Genomic DNA, 18,612 nt, shown 5'->3' on the forward strand with positions numbered 1-18,612 from the left:
CATTGGAATTTGAGGCAGTATCTCAGGAACTATTTAAGATAAAAGCCTGAAATTTTTGCTGTTATTTCTCATCATGTCATTGATTCAGAATCTATCTTGGATAAGTAGATTGAACGATGTACAATTATGGGTGAGTTGAAAAAGGAAAAACAAATAAAAGAGAACCATCAAAACCGTCACGAAAAGCCCCATCTCTGAGCACACATTACCAACCAATCAATCTACCAACCAATCAATCAACCAACCAACCAACCAACCAACCAACCAACTAACCTCCAGAACTCAACCTTATCATGTAGTAAGGTAAGCGTTCTTTCAACCCTGACAAAAACAGGATGTATAGAGAGATGTTTCTTATTGTTCCCTTGCTAAACCAGGCCATGCTGCATTCTCTCTACACAGACTCTGACGTCGTTCAGCAGATACTCAATCATATCTGTCGAACTGTTTAACTAAGAGGGCATCTCATTCAGCCTTCACACTGTGAAGATTTGTTATTCAGGAAAGTGATTGAAATCTTAAGTGAAGGCGAGCGCAGGAAACACAATAGAGGATTTCGAGATGTGATCTGAGGATTTCATTTCTTCACTGTTTGTTGATTCAATATCTTTGAAACACTGATCCTCTGATCTGGATTGAGGTAGGAAGGGATCCCGTTGTTCCCTGCTGGGGTTAAAACCCAATAAATAACACAGATGAAAAGCCAATTCTGAAACAGTGTGCATGAAGGCTTACCCTAAAGCACCAATGTATATATATATATATTAACATATATATGAGAAAATGTTTTTGTCCTTGACCATCTGATGTTGGATGACTTGCTATAAAACACAGTTAAGGTGCTTTCATTGGATGCAAGTGTCCATCTCTCCCTTGCCAGCCTATCTCAAACCAGTCACAGCAGATTTATGAGGAGATTAGAGTGTTTATAGCGGGTGTGACAGGGCTGATAGTGCCCACCGCAGCCGAGCGAAAGCCCACAAACCACAACAAAAGAGAGGTCAGGCACAGAATAGACCAAAGACACAGCAAAGCCAAGTCTCCACAATTGTACTAAAATGCTGCTTTGTGAAACACACAATAAGAGGTATGGGCCTGCTCTATTTCAGCGGCGGAGAAGGGAGTCTGTTTAAAAGAGGCGCCGATCAGAAAAGACAGGTGGAGATAAGCTTGGAGTGTGGGGGGAGTTAGGGAGGAGGGGAGAGAGGGAGGGAAGGCAACAGTGCGAGAATCGATTTTCACTACAAAGAAAAGTAAAAGCGGTGTGTTTGTTTTGTTTGTCACTGATGACACAGAGTTAAACCACCTCTGGATATTGACTATACATCCTTATAATAGGCCCACAGAGCATTAATGGATTTCTATGTACAATGGAGGGCCACACTGATAACTTATGAAGCAAATTTCAGTGGTATTTTCACTGAAAATATGCACCTGATATCTTGATATCTACCGTGTGAGTAAAAGAGCATCTATTAATATTCATTTTAGAGGTTAATTAAATTGTGGTGACCTCAAGAACATAAATAACTGAGGATAAATTACTTCTATTCATAGTTTCCATTGCAACCCTATCTCTGTCCAAAAAAAAAAAAAAAAAATCTTAGTAAATTACTGAGAGAAGCCAGGCAATGAGCAGAGAGATTCTTCATATGTGAATAATAAAGTTGGTGATTTGAGAGATGATAATTTACTATTAGTTGGGGTTTTTCAGATGAGCTGGTGTCAAATTCACTTGTATCTGCTGTTAGAGCAACAAGTCCTTAATCACATACATGCTAATGTTTAGGAGCAGTTTTAGTTAAAGGCGTCTTGTGGAGTTTCTGTCCACGAGTAGTGCTGTGGAGCAATTTTTTTAGTAGAGAGCAGTTTTGCATTTGGTTTGTATTATGCACATGCACAAACAGGCCTTTGGTCCAATTTACATTGTACAGCTGGTTTCATGTTATCCCGCTTCCTGACAGCTGGTGGATAATGTGGCAACAAACACAGAGCAGCAATGTGCCTGCAAAGACAGCAAATAAGGTCGCTTGCAGTCAAGCACGGATGTAAACAACAAATTCTTAAAAATTTGGGTTAAAATCTGCATTTTTAAGTATTTCATGAGGAGGAAAGTACATGCATTAGCTTTCAGTGATACGTGTAAGACATTTAGGGGTTAAAAACTGTGAATATAAACATATTTTTTTAAAAAGATAAACTCTTGCAATCTTAATCTTTTTTTTCAGTTTCATCGCATCTTTGAATTTGTTTACAGATGAAAGTAAATAAATAAATAGCGCCACTCAGCAGTGCCCTTAAAACTAAATTTTGTTTTTTCAGTCAGATATTAGTCTTTGAAAAGCACAGATTTAGTTTAACTATCACATTCTGAGGCCAACATTAACAACCTCAGGCTGTATGAATACGAGACACTTAGGAGAATTTTGAAAAAACAGTAAGTCTTTGTCCCCATCACCAGGTAAGAGTGAGATGTGAAAAGCTCCAGGGAAAAATTATACTGTTGTACAGTAAATTAGAACCAGATAAGCTAGGAACATGAATACAAGTGTGACTTTATATCTATCTATCTATCTATCTATCTATCTATCTATCTATCTATCTATCTATCTATCTATCTATCTATCTATCTATCTATCTATCTATCTATCTAGTCTAATTTACTGTAATCAGACTGTAATCAGACTTTAATCAGGGATCCATTTATCTGTTTAAAGACCTTTTTCTGGGGCATTTTGAGGAGCTCTCCCTTAAGGTTATATTTAAGCACATTCATATGTGGCTGTTTCACAACATAAGAACCTCTGAACCACCCAAGAGAGAAAAAGCAGGCTGGAATGAGTGTGAAACAGTGCGATAAGAAAGAAAACTATACAGAGGATTAGGTCTGAGAAATGACAAAAAGTAAAGCGAGCAAATTGATTTCATGAATTTATCACAGTAATATTAAACGAAAAGTTTTCAAAGAGTTGGACCAGCTGCATTATTCCAGCTTCAGTCATGGGTAGAAGATAATGTGATAAGTCACTTTGGTGGTTCTTTGAAAGTAAAAAAAGTCCTCAAACAACACAGGCAACGTGCGATGCTGTTGTAGCAGTTTGCACATTTTTCCAAGTGTAAGGGAGCAATAAAACGAAAGGCACTCAGAGGACAACAGTGTAACACAAGGAGCAAAACTTGTTGCTGTCATGTAGGATTCTACAAGACAAACCAAAGGAGTCCATTCCCACCTTAGATTGTTTTGTTCATCTTTCTTGTGCTGCTATTTCTGACCTCTCTCTCCATTTTATTATCTTGAACCATCTCAGCTTATCTGTTCTGCTTTCTTTCCGTCAGTCTTGACTGGTCTCACTCTCTCTCTGTCTTTTTATTTTACCTCCCTTTTCTCTAACTGACCCTTGACCATGAGCTGATCCTTCAGATACCCCGTGTGTTTCTGTTTTCTTGACATTGATAGAAATTGATATAAACTCATCTGTTCTTGTTTTCACTGTTACTGTTCACTGGCAGTAGACATTTGTGCATGCTGTCCTTTTTAAAATGTTTCAGTATTATTGAAAATGCAAATTTGTAACTTCTGTTGCGCGACGGCAAAAGAATCATTATTGTCATTTAGTGTGTCATCTGGGTTTCTCTTCATTTCCGACCAATCTAATATTCTCACATCATGTTTACCAGATGTGCAGAAATGATATAATTTTTAATTTTCTCTCACCCTGCAGAACATTTTCAGTTCCTATCTGTTCACAGCCACATCTACTCACTGCTGATTATTCTCTCTGTCTCCTTCTGTCCCCCTCTAGGATGAAAAGAACCAAGTGTTGATCACGAATGCCTGGCTGCAGCTGGTATGTCTCCTCTCCAAGTGCTTTTTATGTGATCACTGTGCGATAATTGTCACTTAGGATATTTTTGGAAGGCAGGCGTGTGTGTCCTGTTGCTCTGCCATTCATATTTTTGAAGAAGTGTGGACATCTGACTTCTTTTAAAGGCATAGAGCCAGGCATGATTTATAGCTACAACTAATAACCTTTATGTTTGGAACAGAAACAGCTTCTGTGTCAACACAACTTAAGTTTACAGTGACTCTTCAATGTCTCATGTGACAATACAAAACGCAATGCTGAAGTTTCTGTCAGACATAATGTCAAATGGCTTTTTTGCTAGGTGTGCTCCTTTACTGCAAAGTAAGTTGGGTCAAAAAGGATATTTTGCAGATTGTTATGTAAAAATAGCACGACACAGTAAGCCTATTTATTGTCAGCAATATATTCACAGGGGATGGGGATAAAAATACATTTTCAAAGACAGCCTGTTAAAACTCAAGTCTCCGACATATACCAGGTTACTCTCTTTTGCCTTTCAAGTCTTCATATTTTACATCCGTGTTATTCTAAAGTGGTGCTGCTATAAATGTTGCTACACCTGCCAAGTTCTGGCACAAATGCAGTTTAAACAATTATAATAAAGTGTCTTTGACGCTAGACAGAGATAGACAAAAGCAGACAAAACATCACTTCTGCTGGCAACTGTTGCAGGTGGCAGATTTTTTTTTTCTGTTGTAGCGAGCCCATTAAGATAACATTAGCTTCATGAGGTAGTTGTGACCAGCTGCCACATTAATGTTTACAGCCAAATCATTAAAACAGTGAAAGAAGTCTTAAATAAATGCTTAATGGTTACATCCATGGCATTATGCTAAAAGGTTGAGGCTGAAGCCGCATGCGGGCAAAAAACCCCCCCACAAAACAACTGACATCCTCGTAAGCAGAAGACATGAAATAAAGACGGGATATTTCCTGTCTTGCAGTGTAGAAGTAGTCAGTCCAGGAGATGTACAAATGAGTTCTGAAGTTACAGACTAAGTCAAATGCAGTGCTATTTATGGTAATGATGTTGTTGGTGTGTATACTTCTAGTATCTACTTCCAGTATCGAGTACAGGACAGAATTCCTAATATTATAAACTCTTCTAGCCATGATAAAGACCTGATATCACGCTTTAATCCATTTCTTACTGATTTTAGATAGACGCAACCTCAATACCTCTAAATACCCATCATTCTTACAACAGCTCATTTTAAAAGCCTGTCAAAGTGTGTCACATTTGGCGTGCCTAGTTGTGGTTGCTAAGCTGTAATCATACGATCGTTGATCTCTTAATGAGATGTGAATTGTCAGACTCTTTGCAAAATTCATGCACAGTACAGTACTGCCATCCAAGCATGTTAAACTGAGCTACTTAGCTTTGCCACAGCATTTCTATTTCATAAGTGAAAGTTGAAAATAAGGCAATGGCAAGGAAATATGCTTTACAGTCCTCAGTAGCTTGAGGACAATGTTACATCAGAGCAGCCAGGTAGCTACAACATCCTCATTATCACAGCAGCCGCAATCAGAGGAGCCCACTGAGGCCGTCACATCAGGCCGAGTTGGCTGCTGACTAGCTTACAAGTTATAAATAAATCAGTTATTCAGGAATTCACCTCTTTAATGCCAGCGTCTACTTTGGTGCAACGACTTAAGGGGGCTTTGCAGATGCAGCAGTTTTTGAAGGAGACTTAAGAAGTACATTAACCAGCTCAGTCAGATGGAGAAGGGGCAGGTTCACCTCCACTGAGTCATGGAGGATTTTAGGATTACAGGTTTATCAGACAATGCATCCCACACATCTGAATGGATGGAATTTTATGCGGTTTTTAACTATGAGAATCGTAATGAGCTTATTTTTTTTTAAAGAACAAGTGGTACCTTTGTGTCCTTCTCTTTAGCCAATTTTCAAGGATGATGGAGGAGTGCTTGTGAGAGACTAATATTATCTGAATTACCATAAATCTGTCAGTTACATTTTAAGATATCGGTCAGAGATATTTGCTCATACAATGTACTATTAAACAGCAAACTGTTCATACCCATGGCAAATTTAGTTTTATAGGTAATTCTTATTTGACCAATACGTTTCTTCTGCATAGACCTATGACAAAAGACACTAAGACATTATGTTTTTAGTAAAAGTGCCTTGCTCAAAAATGTTTGTAAAAATTTCTCTGTAATCAATGGCAAAGTCTTTATGTGCAACCACAGCAAGTGTAGCAGTAGTGTTTGTTAGCTTAGAAGATTTTTCCATTTTTCCACTGGGATTTTGGATCACTCCTCCTTTTTTGCAAGAATCTACAGTTCTTTGAGACTGGAAGGCTTTCTTGCCATCATTCTGGTCTTCGGTTCACACACTCTCTGTGGAATTCAGGTCTGGCTGGGCCTTTTCAAAATGTTTTATTTTACCTATTTTATGACCACTATGACTGCATTTTTCAGATAATCTTCTTGTCAGAAGGTCCAGTGCTGCCCAAGGTTCAATTTATTCTGCAAACTGCCTGAGGTCTTCTTCCACAACATCAAAGTAGTCCTCTTTTCTCATGATGCAGTTTACTCTGACAAGGCTACCTGGCACACAGGCTGAAAAACATCCCCACAGCATTGTATTTATACCACCATGCATGATCGTGAAGCTGGTGTTCTTCGGGTTGAATACTTCTCCTTTCTTTTGTCAAATGAAAGCCACATCCCTGTGTCCAGACAATTCTATTTTCATCTTATATGAATACAGAATTCATGACCAAAAGCATTCCTCTTTATCCAGAAGAGCTTTTTTGGTGCCTGTCACAAAGAACTGGAGCCCATTTTAGTCAGCATCCACAGAGAACAGGCTTGTGCAGTGTTTACAGGAGTGTCTACTTTAGATGTTGCTATAAAAACTGCTCAGATTCATCAGGAACTACAGGAGAACCTTTAACTGTGATTAATATTTCATGAGCAATTTATCGTTCAATTATCTGCCCTGCGTTCTGACTGTTCAGGCTCAGGATGCTCTGCAGTGGGAGCTCATTTGTTGGTGGGATGCTACATGCACATTAGAGAGATCATTACAATGACAATTAAAAAATCTATGAATTCTAAATGATTCATGATCCCAACTATTTCAGATGTCACTATTCTGGGGTGTGTAATACACATACCTCACATTTGCATATTACATCCTTAAATCATTCTCAATCTTGCGTTCGGAGAGTCAATTTCACACTCTCTTAATAGGAACCTTGTTGTCTCAAATTAGGGATGCTTTCTTAAATTTCTGTTATGTAACTTCAAATCTATTCTTAGACAGCTGTTATCTTACGTAGCCCAGTGTCCTCCTCATCTGTTCCTGAGCTGTGTTTAGTTGTGTTAGCTGTTAGTTGTGCTTTCCCAGTCGACAAACATGAAAAGAAGCACCAAAGCACCAAGGCCCACGGATGACAAGTGTAGTGATTAAGTTATTAGTTGCTTGAGTGGAGATATATGTCAGCAGGCCCATTTTAGATGGATGGAGTCTCTTTGAAGTAAATGTGAATTTGGTTTGATTGTAAAATCACTTCTACGGAAAGCAGGACATTTACAGAGATATGTAATGTGGAAACACGCTTGCACACACATACATCAACAATCCTGAGGGCACAACTATCCAAACTCAAAAAAAAAGCAAGAAAAATAAAAAACACACTATTCGCATGCCTGCACATGTACACACATGTACATATAGGCACAAACAGATGAGCACAGTGTACTGTGTCCACATTAGCAATGAGACTGTGGCTGCTCCATAGGGAATGTGCCCTATGGCTTCAACATCTGAATGCCTCCATCTATATATGTAACCCCATATACAAAGACATACAGAAAGACACAACAGCAACAAACACTTTCATGCCCAGGAACGCTCTAATATTTATACCACTGGTCACACATCATGTTGCAACGCTGTATAAGCAACGAAAAGAGGCAAAGGGGCAACACACTCACTATTTGTGCTTTTAAATGCTCCGATGCTGTGCTCAGTCAGCTCCTTGCTAAATATGGACGCGGGCGTTAATGGGATTGCAGGGGGTCAGTGCAACCAGCTGTTGACCTGGCAAGGTTTTAGTGCCAAGCTTGATTGTGAGACGAAAAGTGTGAGCCAACAGCTGTATTAACTTGTGTGAAGGGAAAACATTTGACTTCTGCTGGTTTAAGGTTTATCATAATTGTTAAAAAAAGAAAGAAAAAAAGACAAGCTATGGCTAATATGGGGCTGTGCAGTAGCTCAGTGGTTAGCACTGTCACCTCACAGCTAGAAGGTCCTCAGTTCGCATTCCAGCCAGGGATCTTTCTGTGTGGAGTTTGCATGTTCTCCCTGTGCATATGCGGGTTTTCACCAGGTACTCTGGCTTCCTCCCTAAAAACATGCTGAGGTGATTCTAAATTGTCCGTAGGTGTGAATGTGAGTGTGCTTGTTGTCTCTCTGCGTAGCCCTGCAATAGACTGGCGACCTGCCCAGGGTGAACCCTGCCTTCACCCTAAGTCAGCTGGGATAGACTCTAGCCCCCCTCTCCTCGCGACCCTAATGAGGATTAAGTGGTGCATAGATAATGAATGGATGGATGGTTAATGTGTTCTTGCAACGCTGTTCTGTGCCAGTACTTACGTATTTTAGGAATAGATGTTATGATGCACAGCTTATTCAGTATGTGCGTCACTGCACCAAGCTGCAAGACACATTTTGCGCTGGTGCTGCGATTACTAAACAAGACACCAATAACAAACTGGTTTGGTTTGCTGGGATACAAACCAAAGACAGAACTCACTAAACAGCTTTGAATTTGGCATTGTTTTTTTTATCTCATGTTTATGTTATCACCTCATCATATGCTAATCCTTTTTTGATGACTCTTTATCATTTGTTCTAGTATTGGACAGATATTTACCTCGCATGGAACCCAGAGAGCTACCCAGGGGTTCAGAGCATCCGCTTCCCCTCCAATATGGTTTGGGTCCCAGATATCCTGCTCTACAACAGGTGGGTTTGACTTGCATATTTCTTTTCTTCTCTTTTTCCTCTTGTCCTTCTTTCTGAATGATCAAACTTGCTGTAAGTTTAGTCCTTGGTAGCCTCCACTGGCTGCTTGCAAGTTTAGAATTTTTAAAATTATACTGATAAAAACTACACTAGTACATCTAGTTATATAGCATTAACTTTTTGCACAGGTCTCCTATTACCACATGGATCAGTCTGGACTCCTTAGATCATTCAAGGCCACAAGGCTTTGAAATAGCCTCCCTAGAAATAGAATTAATAAACCATTTTACTTTAAGTTCAACATAATAAATGCGTTTTTAATAAAGCATGGTGACTTTAAGCAAAGGGTTCAGAATAGGCAGCCAAAAAAACCCTCACTAAACCTCATTTTTGTTGGTAATTACATCAGTAGCTACTGGCCACTAGAATGATCAGCATTGCGGTTTATCTATCATTGCTCTTGCCGTCTCATTCTATTTTTGTACAGTCTCTTTATTTTAATGAATTTCTTCAGTTTGCCTCCATTTTTTTCTCTTTTTGTCTTGTAGTTACACCAACGTGTTTTTATATGCATAAAAAGACACACTAGAGAGCCAGCGCTCCATCTACCTAATAAAACAGAGGATAGAAATATTCCCCAGATGATACTTCACTCTGGCTTACAGCCTTGTGTAATGAGATGCTTGAGCTGATTCCCTCTGGGAGGACATAAACCATAGCTCCCAAGAGGCTTTTGCATCTGTTGCCTGCAATGGGCAGTAAGAACCTGCCTACTGAACACATTGCACCACATGAGTTGAAGTATCAACAGTTAGGCCATTGTAACATACTGATATCGCCTCCAGCTTGAGAAGAAAGAACAGAATTTAATCTATATTCAATTACTGTGACATTTCTTGGTTTATATAGAAAATGTTACTCCTTTCTTTTCTGTGCAGTATTTCTGGCATTGTCATACTCAGGTTCACATGTTGAATTCACACACAGGACCTTGGAAACATCCATCTGGCTGAGCTCATTTCTTTTTAATACTTTTGCCAAAGAATGGGACTTTCATGGTATGAAGGAGAAATAATCTGTCACTTGAACAGCCCACTGGTTTCTTTGATTCAGAGGTCAGTCGAACAGAACTTCTTTTCTATTCAGTTGGTTTAGATGGAGATGAGCTTATTCTCCTCCCTGGCTAAATTGCAGAGACACAAAAAAATAGGTTGCGAGGTGTTTCTGAGATTGGTTTTCACAATCTAGTCTGGACCTGCTCACTTTCAAGAACAATTCAACAATCTCCCAAGATTGCCAACGGCAACTTGAGCGTTTTTCAGAGTCCTTTGTGTTTCAACCTTTTTTCCATGCCATCGGCTTTTAGAGTTCTATAGTATTTGTACACAGCTGCAAACAATGCAAACAAATATCACCTAGAACATTTATCCTTTTACAAAACAGCTGCGGCATAATGAAATCACAACAGCAATACCCATGGTGCCTCTGCGTGGTACATCCAGTACATGACTTGGTTACATACGAACATTTTGCAAAAAAAAACAACAGCGAGAGTATTGCGTCCCAAAGGACAGCAGACTGAAAAAAGGGAAATACAAAAAAAAGAAAAATCCCTACCTTGCAAAGAGACATGGTGTTTCTGTTAAACTCTTGGCTCTCGAAGATTCTATTGTTTGGTGGGGTAGGGGTAGGTGGGGTAGGTGGGATAGGGGTGGGTGGGAATCAGATGCTGTACAGTCTGTTGTCAGCTGTTTTGCAAAGGCAAGTATTCTTTACAGTTTCACAAAACAAACAAAGTGATGGAAGGCAGTTCCGTGCTGAATGAGGACCTCCCTCACTGAACATAAATCATAATAATGTCCAAGGGAATACCACTTGAGGACATACCACAGTGGTATTTATCTGGCGCTACAGTTTATGTGACTAAAACTGCTTTTTTATAGTGCTGCTGACTGTAAAAAGCACCGCAGGGAGAGAGGTTGTGTGACTGCAGCCATTATTAAACTGTCAAGTCACAACAGAGGGTATTTAACAGGGGGGTAAGCTGTTTTTAATGCATCAGTCCTTCTGATGCCTCCATGGAGTCACACACTCAAAGATTCACGCTTGTGATGGGAAAAAGACAATGCGAGACGAGGCAGAGATGAATTTGATTGATAGTCTTTCAACTCCTTCAAGGTGATTGAGTATTCTTTTACAGGAGGGAAATAGTGACAGATTTCCAGCTTGACTCAAGCTAAGTGTGTGTGTGTGTGTGTGTGTGTGTGTGTGTGTGTGTGCGTGTGTGTGAGAGAGAGAAGGAGTGAGACACAGGAAGAGGGGCAAGAGGTTTGGTTATCTGACAGGGACGATACAGAACATTAAGCAGCTTACGGTGGGGATCACCGATCACTAATGATAGTGACAAAATAGCCCTGACACAGACTCAGATTGAAACTGACATTCTGTATGCATTTGGTATAAATCATGAGTGAAATAATTTCTTCTTATTTTTATGAGGCACGAAAGCAAGAGTGGGAAGAGATTGAAATTATGAGATAAGATGCCGTTTCACTCATTCCTATTGGGGAATTATGTCACTGCAGCAGCAAGATTTCAGCACAGTCAAATCCAAAATGGACAGGACAACCCTCCCCAAAACCAGTTTGTATATAGCACAACACCATGAATGCTCTTTAAAAGAGACATTTCAAGAGTGTGCATGTTATGGCCACTGGCGATTGTGTGCTGTCTTGCTTCTGTGGTGGACTTTTTTTTGGGCATGACTCATTATTATTTGCCTTTGTTCTTGCAGATGTGGATCATGATCAATGGAAAAGCTATGCATGACATTATTGACACTTCATATGAGCTCATGACTGCACATCCCTGCCTTAAGAGCAACCTTTGAATCAAGTAACCTTGCCTTGAGTCTCCTTTGGTGAGACGAGGGCTTGTGGGTGCGCTACGTGAGTCCCCCAACACGAGGTTATGTGCAGAGCTATGACCCTGTCAATCAGGCTGCAGGTGAAAGTGGAACCCTGGAGGCCTGACCTGTGACCATGAAAACTGGCCCTGCTGAAGTGTCAGCTCTCTAGTGGGGAAGAAGATGCAGATAGTGCAGGAGGTGGACAGGTACCAAAGTTCACAAGGATGAGATGTGCTTATGAGTTTGCTCTGAGGGAACAAAAGGGTAGAAACTGTGTGACTGCATTTGTGGAGTGTGCGGCTTTGACTGTAAAACAGTAATTCAAATCTGATCTTATTGAGTTTCTAAGCAGAGTTTAGACAAGGATCCTACACTGGGGACTTGATACCAGACAGACATCCTATCTGATCATGAGGTAATTCACCCAACAGCACCTTATGGCAGAGATCAGTAATTGCTGTTGATGTTGTTTCACCTACAGAAAATGTGGATTTTAATGAATCCAGTATACCAGATGCAGGCTAGTCTTCAATCCACAGTAAAATCTCTGCTAGTTAGTGAAGTTCTGTAAAGCCTGACTGGTGAGTAATCTCATAGGTAGACATCTGTATGTTTTGTATGTGCTCCTGTTTGAGCATCAACAAACCTACATAATTTTCAGATTAATTATATAGGAGCCTTTTGTTCTGTCACAGGAATGATTTTGAATATTTCACCATCTACTGACACTGGGGATGCTGGGACACAGACGGACTGAGTTTTCTACTTTCACTATGTTTCTTATTTAAATAATGTAAACCATGTGTGTGTAAAGCTGCTCCCTTTAATTTCCTGAGCTCAAACATACCTAGGTGATAATATGTTTACACAGACTTTAACACTTTCACAGGGATGAATTGTCTGCGGATTTTGCTATTTTACTGAGCCACAGAATAATAATGCAGTAATACATATTCTGTGCTACCCTGTAAGAAACACTTTGTTTACTTCAGAGTTTGAGGGTTCTGCACAGTATCTAAGTTGCTCTCAGGGCTGCAGTACTCTTACAAGAGACCCTAGATGTTGTTCTTGAAATTTGCTGAATCCACTCCCCCAGTTTTCGGATCACAACCCCTATTGCTTGTATTATCACTGGGACCACCTTGGTATCTCTTCTTCCTCTGCATTTGTTTCTGGTGTCCTTCCAGCTCTCAGTACATCTTCTCATGCTCATTCATCCTGATGTTACTGTCTGCTAGGATACCCACATCTATCGCAAATTCCCTCTTTTGCTCCTTGTCAACCACCACTACATCTGGTTGGTTACCCAGCAGCTGCTGCTTGTCAGTCTACAATTCAAAGTCCCACAGGCCCTTAGTTCTGTTGTTCTCAACCACTTTCGGTGGTCCCACTGGGACTTGGGGCCTTCTAACCCATACTCAGCACAGATGTTCCTGTGCACTATCACAGCCACTTAACTGTACCCCTCGGTGCACTGTCCCAGCATGCATGCTACGCCCTGCTAAATGTGCTGGACTGTGTCAGGGGCATCTTTGCACAGCCTACACCGTGGGTCCTGACTGCTATAATATAATAGAAGCCTGCCTCTATTGCTTTGGTGCTGCTATGATCAAAACCTCTGTTCTTAAGATCAGCCTTTTCTACCCACGAGCATGTTTTCTCGATGTCAGCCACCACCTCAATTTCTTCCAGTTTGTTCAGTTATTTCACTTCCATGTCTGATCTTCCCTTGGGCTTTCTCTGTACTGCTCTAAGATTATATTTACAAGAACATTATTTGCAAGTAGATGTCGTGCCATTTAAAAAAAAGTGTCTTCGTTTTTCATTTAATGGCTCACATATAAGAACATTGGTTAAATGGCTGAAGAATCACATCATGGGTGAACTGCATCCATTGTGATTCAGAGCCTTCATCGTGGCCTTATCTTTGCCACATTCCATTTGACCTTTTGTAAACATATTCCTCCTACTTAGTGATCTGATTAAGATGTGATAAGATTATGCCTCAACGATTCTCCTTTGATGCTCATGCGTGCTTGCTATGCACTGTTTAGTCACGGCATAAATCTTCCCACTCTACGAGGTTCACCGAACCATTTTGAAAAATCCCTTGCATATCCAGGCTTTGTCTTAATTTAAAAGCAACACTTTTATATTAACTGCACCCTGCATTAGTGCTTTGATAGATGGTTTTAAAAATGAGAAATTAAACCTTCTCATTTCAATGCTAATGCTTCCCAGTGTACATTGTAGGTATGTGTATTCTAGATACCACTACAAGGCTCAATGCTAATACAGCTCATTTATTCTGGGCAATGGATGAGAGCGATTAAGGCTCTTCCTAAGCATTCTCACAGTCTCTTTGTTTTTCTACCCTCTAGTGAAAAGAATGATTAGATTTAAATTATTGATGTAGAGGCTATATATCTGCATTGGGTAAAGCCTTGTCCTGTTATATGCCTCCTGGGCTCAGTCCCAATGCACTTTGCTAAAATTTATGCTTTACCTGTCAAACAAAAAGCCTTCCTAAGAGTTTAAGTATGTCCCTTACTTTCTCCCTCCAGCCTCATACTGTAAGTGGTAGAAATGTACTGATGCGAGTTAAGCTATTGTTTGGCTTTGGAAAAGCACTCATTCATTGTTTAAACTGACTTGCATTAGTCTACAGTGTACCTCATTCAGTTCTGAGGGGGTTCACAAAATACCAAAAACTATGAATGAGCTTGTTTGCATAAATTAATACATAGGAAAAATCCTACACCTTTTACTGCTAGATTACTTCTATTTTTCTGACTTTTCATTTTTTGTTTTGTCTGTTGTATTATTCAGCATAGAACCTTAATAAGACTCAGAATGACTGCAGATAGAACAGCATTTTAAGCCTAAACCTAAAATCAGTATGCTAACGTGCTAACAATTACAGCGCTAACATGTCAATCTTTAGCAGGTATATCATGTTCACCTAATGTCATTAGTTTTCTTGGTATTTGGGGCCAAATGAAAGTGCTGAAAAAGCTGAGACATTTTAATTATTCGTACAGTCTAAGACAGTATTCAGTTAAAGATTTAATTTTCAGTATCCCTGAAATGTGTCTTTTACTGCAATGAATGCACAGACACCCGCAATATCTTACATTTAAGAGTCCTCAACAGTAATTATTAGTTAGTAATTATCATCTAACACTGGCTGTCTCAGACACATTGGTGGTTGGTTTAACTCTCAGAAAGAAACAATCAGATGTGAAATATCTAATTTTTATTTTTGTGTCTGCATAATCCCCGTCTATTTGAAGGACGTCTCACTAGCAGACAACCATGTTTGTTTAAGATGATCAGTAAAATTAAACACTGTCTGTTTGGGTGAACACTAATCCCCCTTGTCTCTATCTAACTCTGTCACCTTCATTCTCACTTCGTGTTTGTTGTCTGGGTTTCTCTTTGTGGCTGTCCTCTTTGTTGTGTTCTCTGACTTTCAGGTTTTTCCTCTGCTAACTCTTGTGTCTTTTTTTTCCTTCTTGGGCTTGTGCTTCAAATCCTCCTTCATGTAGTGCGGATGAGAGATTTGATGCTACATTCCATACAAATGTGCTGGTCAATGCTTCAGGATCCTGCCAGTACATCCCACCAGGTGAGATATTCAAGATATACTATATGCTGCGTAGCCCTTGTTACTGCTGTTAACACGGCAGTGTTATCTCAATTATCATCTTTATGGCTGTTACAATATCTGTCCACACCACCACCGTTCATGTTCACTGAATCGTGATTATCACTGACATAAGGAACATCAGCAACACTATCATCATCATTATCACTCTCATTAACATCCTCCTCACTCTCACTTAACTGCTTCTACCTTCCATCTTTTTCAGTTCTGGTGATTTTCAGGTATAAATATGTCTAGGTTAAATAGGTTCAATACTGTGGAAAAAATAAAGGTTTCCAGACATCAAGGTTACAGCAACTACTATTTCAATATGGTTTTAGAAATCAAAGTGGGGCTTCCTGTAAACTACTGTAAACTAAAAAGTTTTGTCAGGTCAAAAAATTGATGATTTTACCCGCAAACCAAAAACACAGCAACTCAGTTGTGTTTGTTACACTCCACTAGTGAAGCGAGTGACAAGTTACAGTAATCTGATGTGTTTTTCTGTGATACATCAAAAGCAGTTTTGCTTCGGGGTTGCTAACAGGCTTGTTTCCTTCAGATGCTGACATTTGAAATACTGACATGACTTGACGAGACTCAAGAGTTTCCATATCAGTATACACTCACAGAGCACTTTGTTCGGAACACCACACAGACACTTGGTAGGACTTCCCTTTGCTATCAAAACAGCCTCGGTTCTTTGTGGTATGGATTCTACAACATGTTGGAAACATTTGTGGTCAAGAATATTTCTACATTTGTTCACCATATCCCAAAATCTGTTTTGTTGGATTGTAATCTCAAAAGACTACTGTAGCACACTGTCATGGTAATGAAACCAGTATGACAGAGCTGTTGCTTTGCAAATTGGTGCATTGAGATGCTGGGTGTAGTCATTAGAATATTGTAAATTGTGGCTTTAACTGGATTCACATGGTCAGCAAAAACTGTCAGATGAGCTGTGACTCTCAAACCATGATTAAATGCTATCAAATGTCTCAAAGTGTGCCAAGAAAGCAGCTCCCAAGATTAGACCACTACTAGTAACCTGCAGTTGTCAGCGAGCACAGGCTGTAGCCTCAGAGTCATGCTCATGGCTCAAAAGAGTGGTCCAGACACAGTGTTTTTGCCCATCTGCCTCAAAATTTGAAGTGTTCAGCATTCCAAGATGCCCTTCTGCACATCACAATTGTTAAAGGTGGCTATACAAATCACTGTAGCCTCTTTGTTAGTTCAAACCAGTCTGACTATTCTCCTCTGACCTCTTACATGTCCTCTGACTTTTCTATTTGCAGAACTGCCACTCACTGTATGTTTTTTTTGGAGACTCTGAGCGATCAGCAGTTTGAGAAGTACTCAAACAAGCTCGCCTGGCAGCAACAAAACAAGCCATGGTCACTGAAATCACAATTATCCCTCATTCTGATGTTTGAAATGGAAATTAACTAAACATTCTGACCTGTATCTGCAAGATTTTATGCATTGCACAGCTTCCACATGACTGACTGATTGGATAGTTGTACAAATACGTGAGTTTACTAATACACTGCTTTGTGATATTTATGTTTTCTTGCAGTATTCTGGTGTCACAAGGGCATTTTAAAGGTATTTTAGAGAGGGAAATTGCAGTGTTCAAGTTACTTTTTGTTCATTCTTCTCATCGCATAACAAAAGAAAGAAAAGGTTGGAGGGGTGATGCATAGATGTTTGAGATGCTTGAGCATCAGACTGAAAATGAAAGACTCTGACAGAGTGCTTCAACATTGGCTATGCCCTTCATGTCATCTCCCAGGGAGTTAGACATCGAATCAGTGTCACACATCTCTGACAGCAGGTGTTTCAGCAACGTCGACTTCATTGTAAGATGTTGTTCTCACTTTGTCATTCTCAATTTTTTCCTTTTTTTATAATCCTCTCTCTCCACATCTCACTAACCCAAGATCGGGTGTTCATCAAAGGCTAACAGAAGAATGCGTATTCACAGACACAAACGTACGTAGACACAAAGTAAAGTAAGTGATTGGTTTCAAAAAGCGATTTTTTCCAACATTTTTCTGCAGGTATCCTGAAAAGTACCTGCTACATTGATGTACGATGGTTCCCATTCGATGTGCAGAAGTGTGACCTAAAATTTGGCTCCTGGACCCACAACGGCTGGCTGCTGGATCTGCAGATGATGGATGTGGACATCTCTACCTACATACCCAACGGAGAGTGGGACCTTGTAGGTAAGAAAGAAAAAACAGAGCCACACTAAGACATATTCACATGCATAAGACAAGGCCCTCCTGCAGTTTAATTAACATTTCTTTTAATCATAAGTAGATTAAATGGAGGTTGTTATCTTAGAGGAAGTTAACAGCCTATGTACTGGAACAAATGTGCAAGAATGTGCATGGTGACATAACATGGAGAAAGATAAGTTATGATGGGTGAGGCATAGATGCGTCAGGAGCAAACTGAATATGAAAGACGCTGACACAACTCTGACAGAGCTTCTGCATTGGCTACATCCTCAAGTCATATTCCAGGGAGTCGGACATCCAATCGTTGTCACACATCTCTGACAGCAGGTGTTTCAGTTATGTCACCTGCCCTGTAAGATGTTGTTCTCACTGTCTACCATTTCGAGTCAGAGTACTTTAGATAGTCTGAAGAATATTGCTTCTGTGGCAGTTACCAGCCCTTCAACAAAATCTGCTTCTGACAACATTCCTGTCATGTGCAGGGATAGAATAATTTTAAATATAGAACCCAACAGGTGGACTATCAGAGCTCAAAAATCTGCATATCCATATTAATAAAGCACTTGAGGTAACCTCTCGAGATTGGTACCTGACAGGCATCTGACAACTATGAGATGAGTATGTCATTTTGTTTGAATGTAAGAATTTAAGCCTAACAAGCCCCAATTACACAACATATTAGCAGGCAATCAGCACTCAGATATTTTATCTGAAGAAGGAAAAAGCATGTGAATACAAAGTGTACAATACATTGCAACTGGAATGCAGCAACTGGATCAGTCAGACCACATTGGGAGGGGGACAGGTTTGCATTGCAAACATATACAGCTACATTTTTAAAAATGCACCCAGCAAGTTGAAGGGTCATACTAACTCAAGCAAGTCAAACAAAAGCTACAGGTAAATGCAGTAACATTAACTTAAAAATGCCCCCATCC

The 18,612-nt window shown here is 39.8% G+C and overlaps 1 protein-coding gene across 1 annotated transcript in view; it reads left to right on the top strand.

Annotated features, from left to right (window-relative positions):
* Nucleotides 1-18,612, top strand: part of LOC111579061 (neuronal acetylcholine receptor subunit alpha-7-like) — a 43,000-nt gene that overhangs the window by 13,693 nt on the left and 10,695 nt on the right. Inside the window, exons 3-6 of the mRNA XM_035955406.2 lie at nt 3,804-3,848; nt 8,762-8,871; nt 15,328-15,407; nt 17,489-17,656. Coding sequence (XP_035811299.2) covers nt 3,804-3,848; nt 8,762-8,871; nt 15,328-15,407; nt 17,489-17,656 — 403 coding nt within the window. The remainder of the gene's footprint in view (nt 1-3,803; nt 3,849-8,761; nt 8,872-15,327; nt 15,408-17,488; nt 17,657-18,612) is intronic.

The sequence above is a fragment of the Amphiprion ocellaris genome, chromosome 4, assembly GCF_022539595.1.
Source record: "Amphiprion ocellaris isolate individual 3 ecotype Okinawa chromosome 4, ASM2253959v1, whole genome shotgun sequence".
NCBI classification, from domain to species: domain Eukaryota; kingdom Metazoa; phylum Chordata; class Actinopteri; family Pomacentridae; genus Amphiprion; species Amphiprion ocellaris.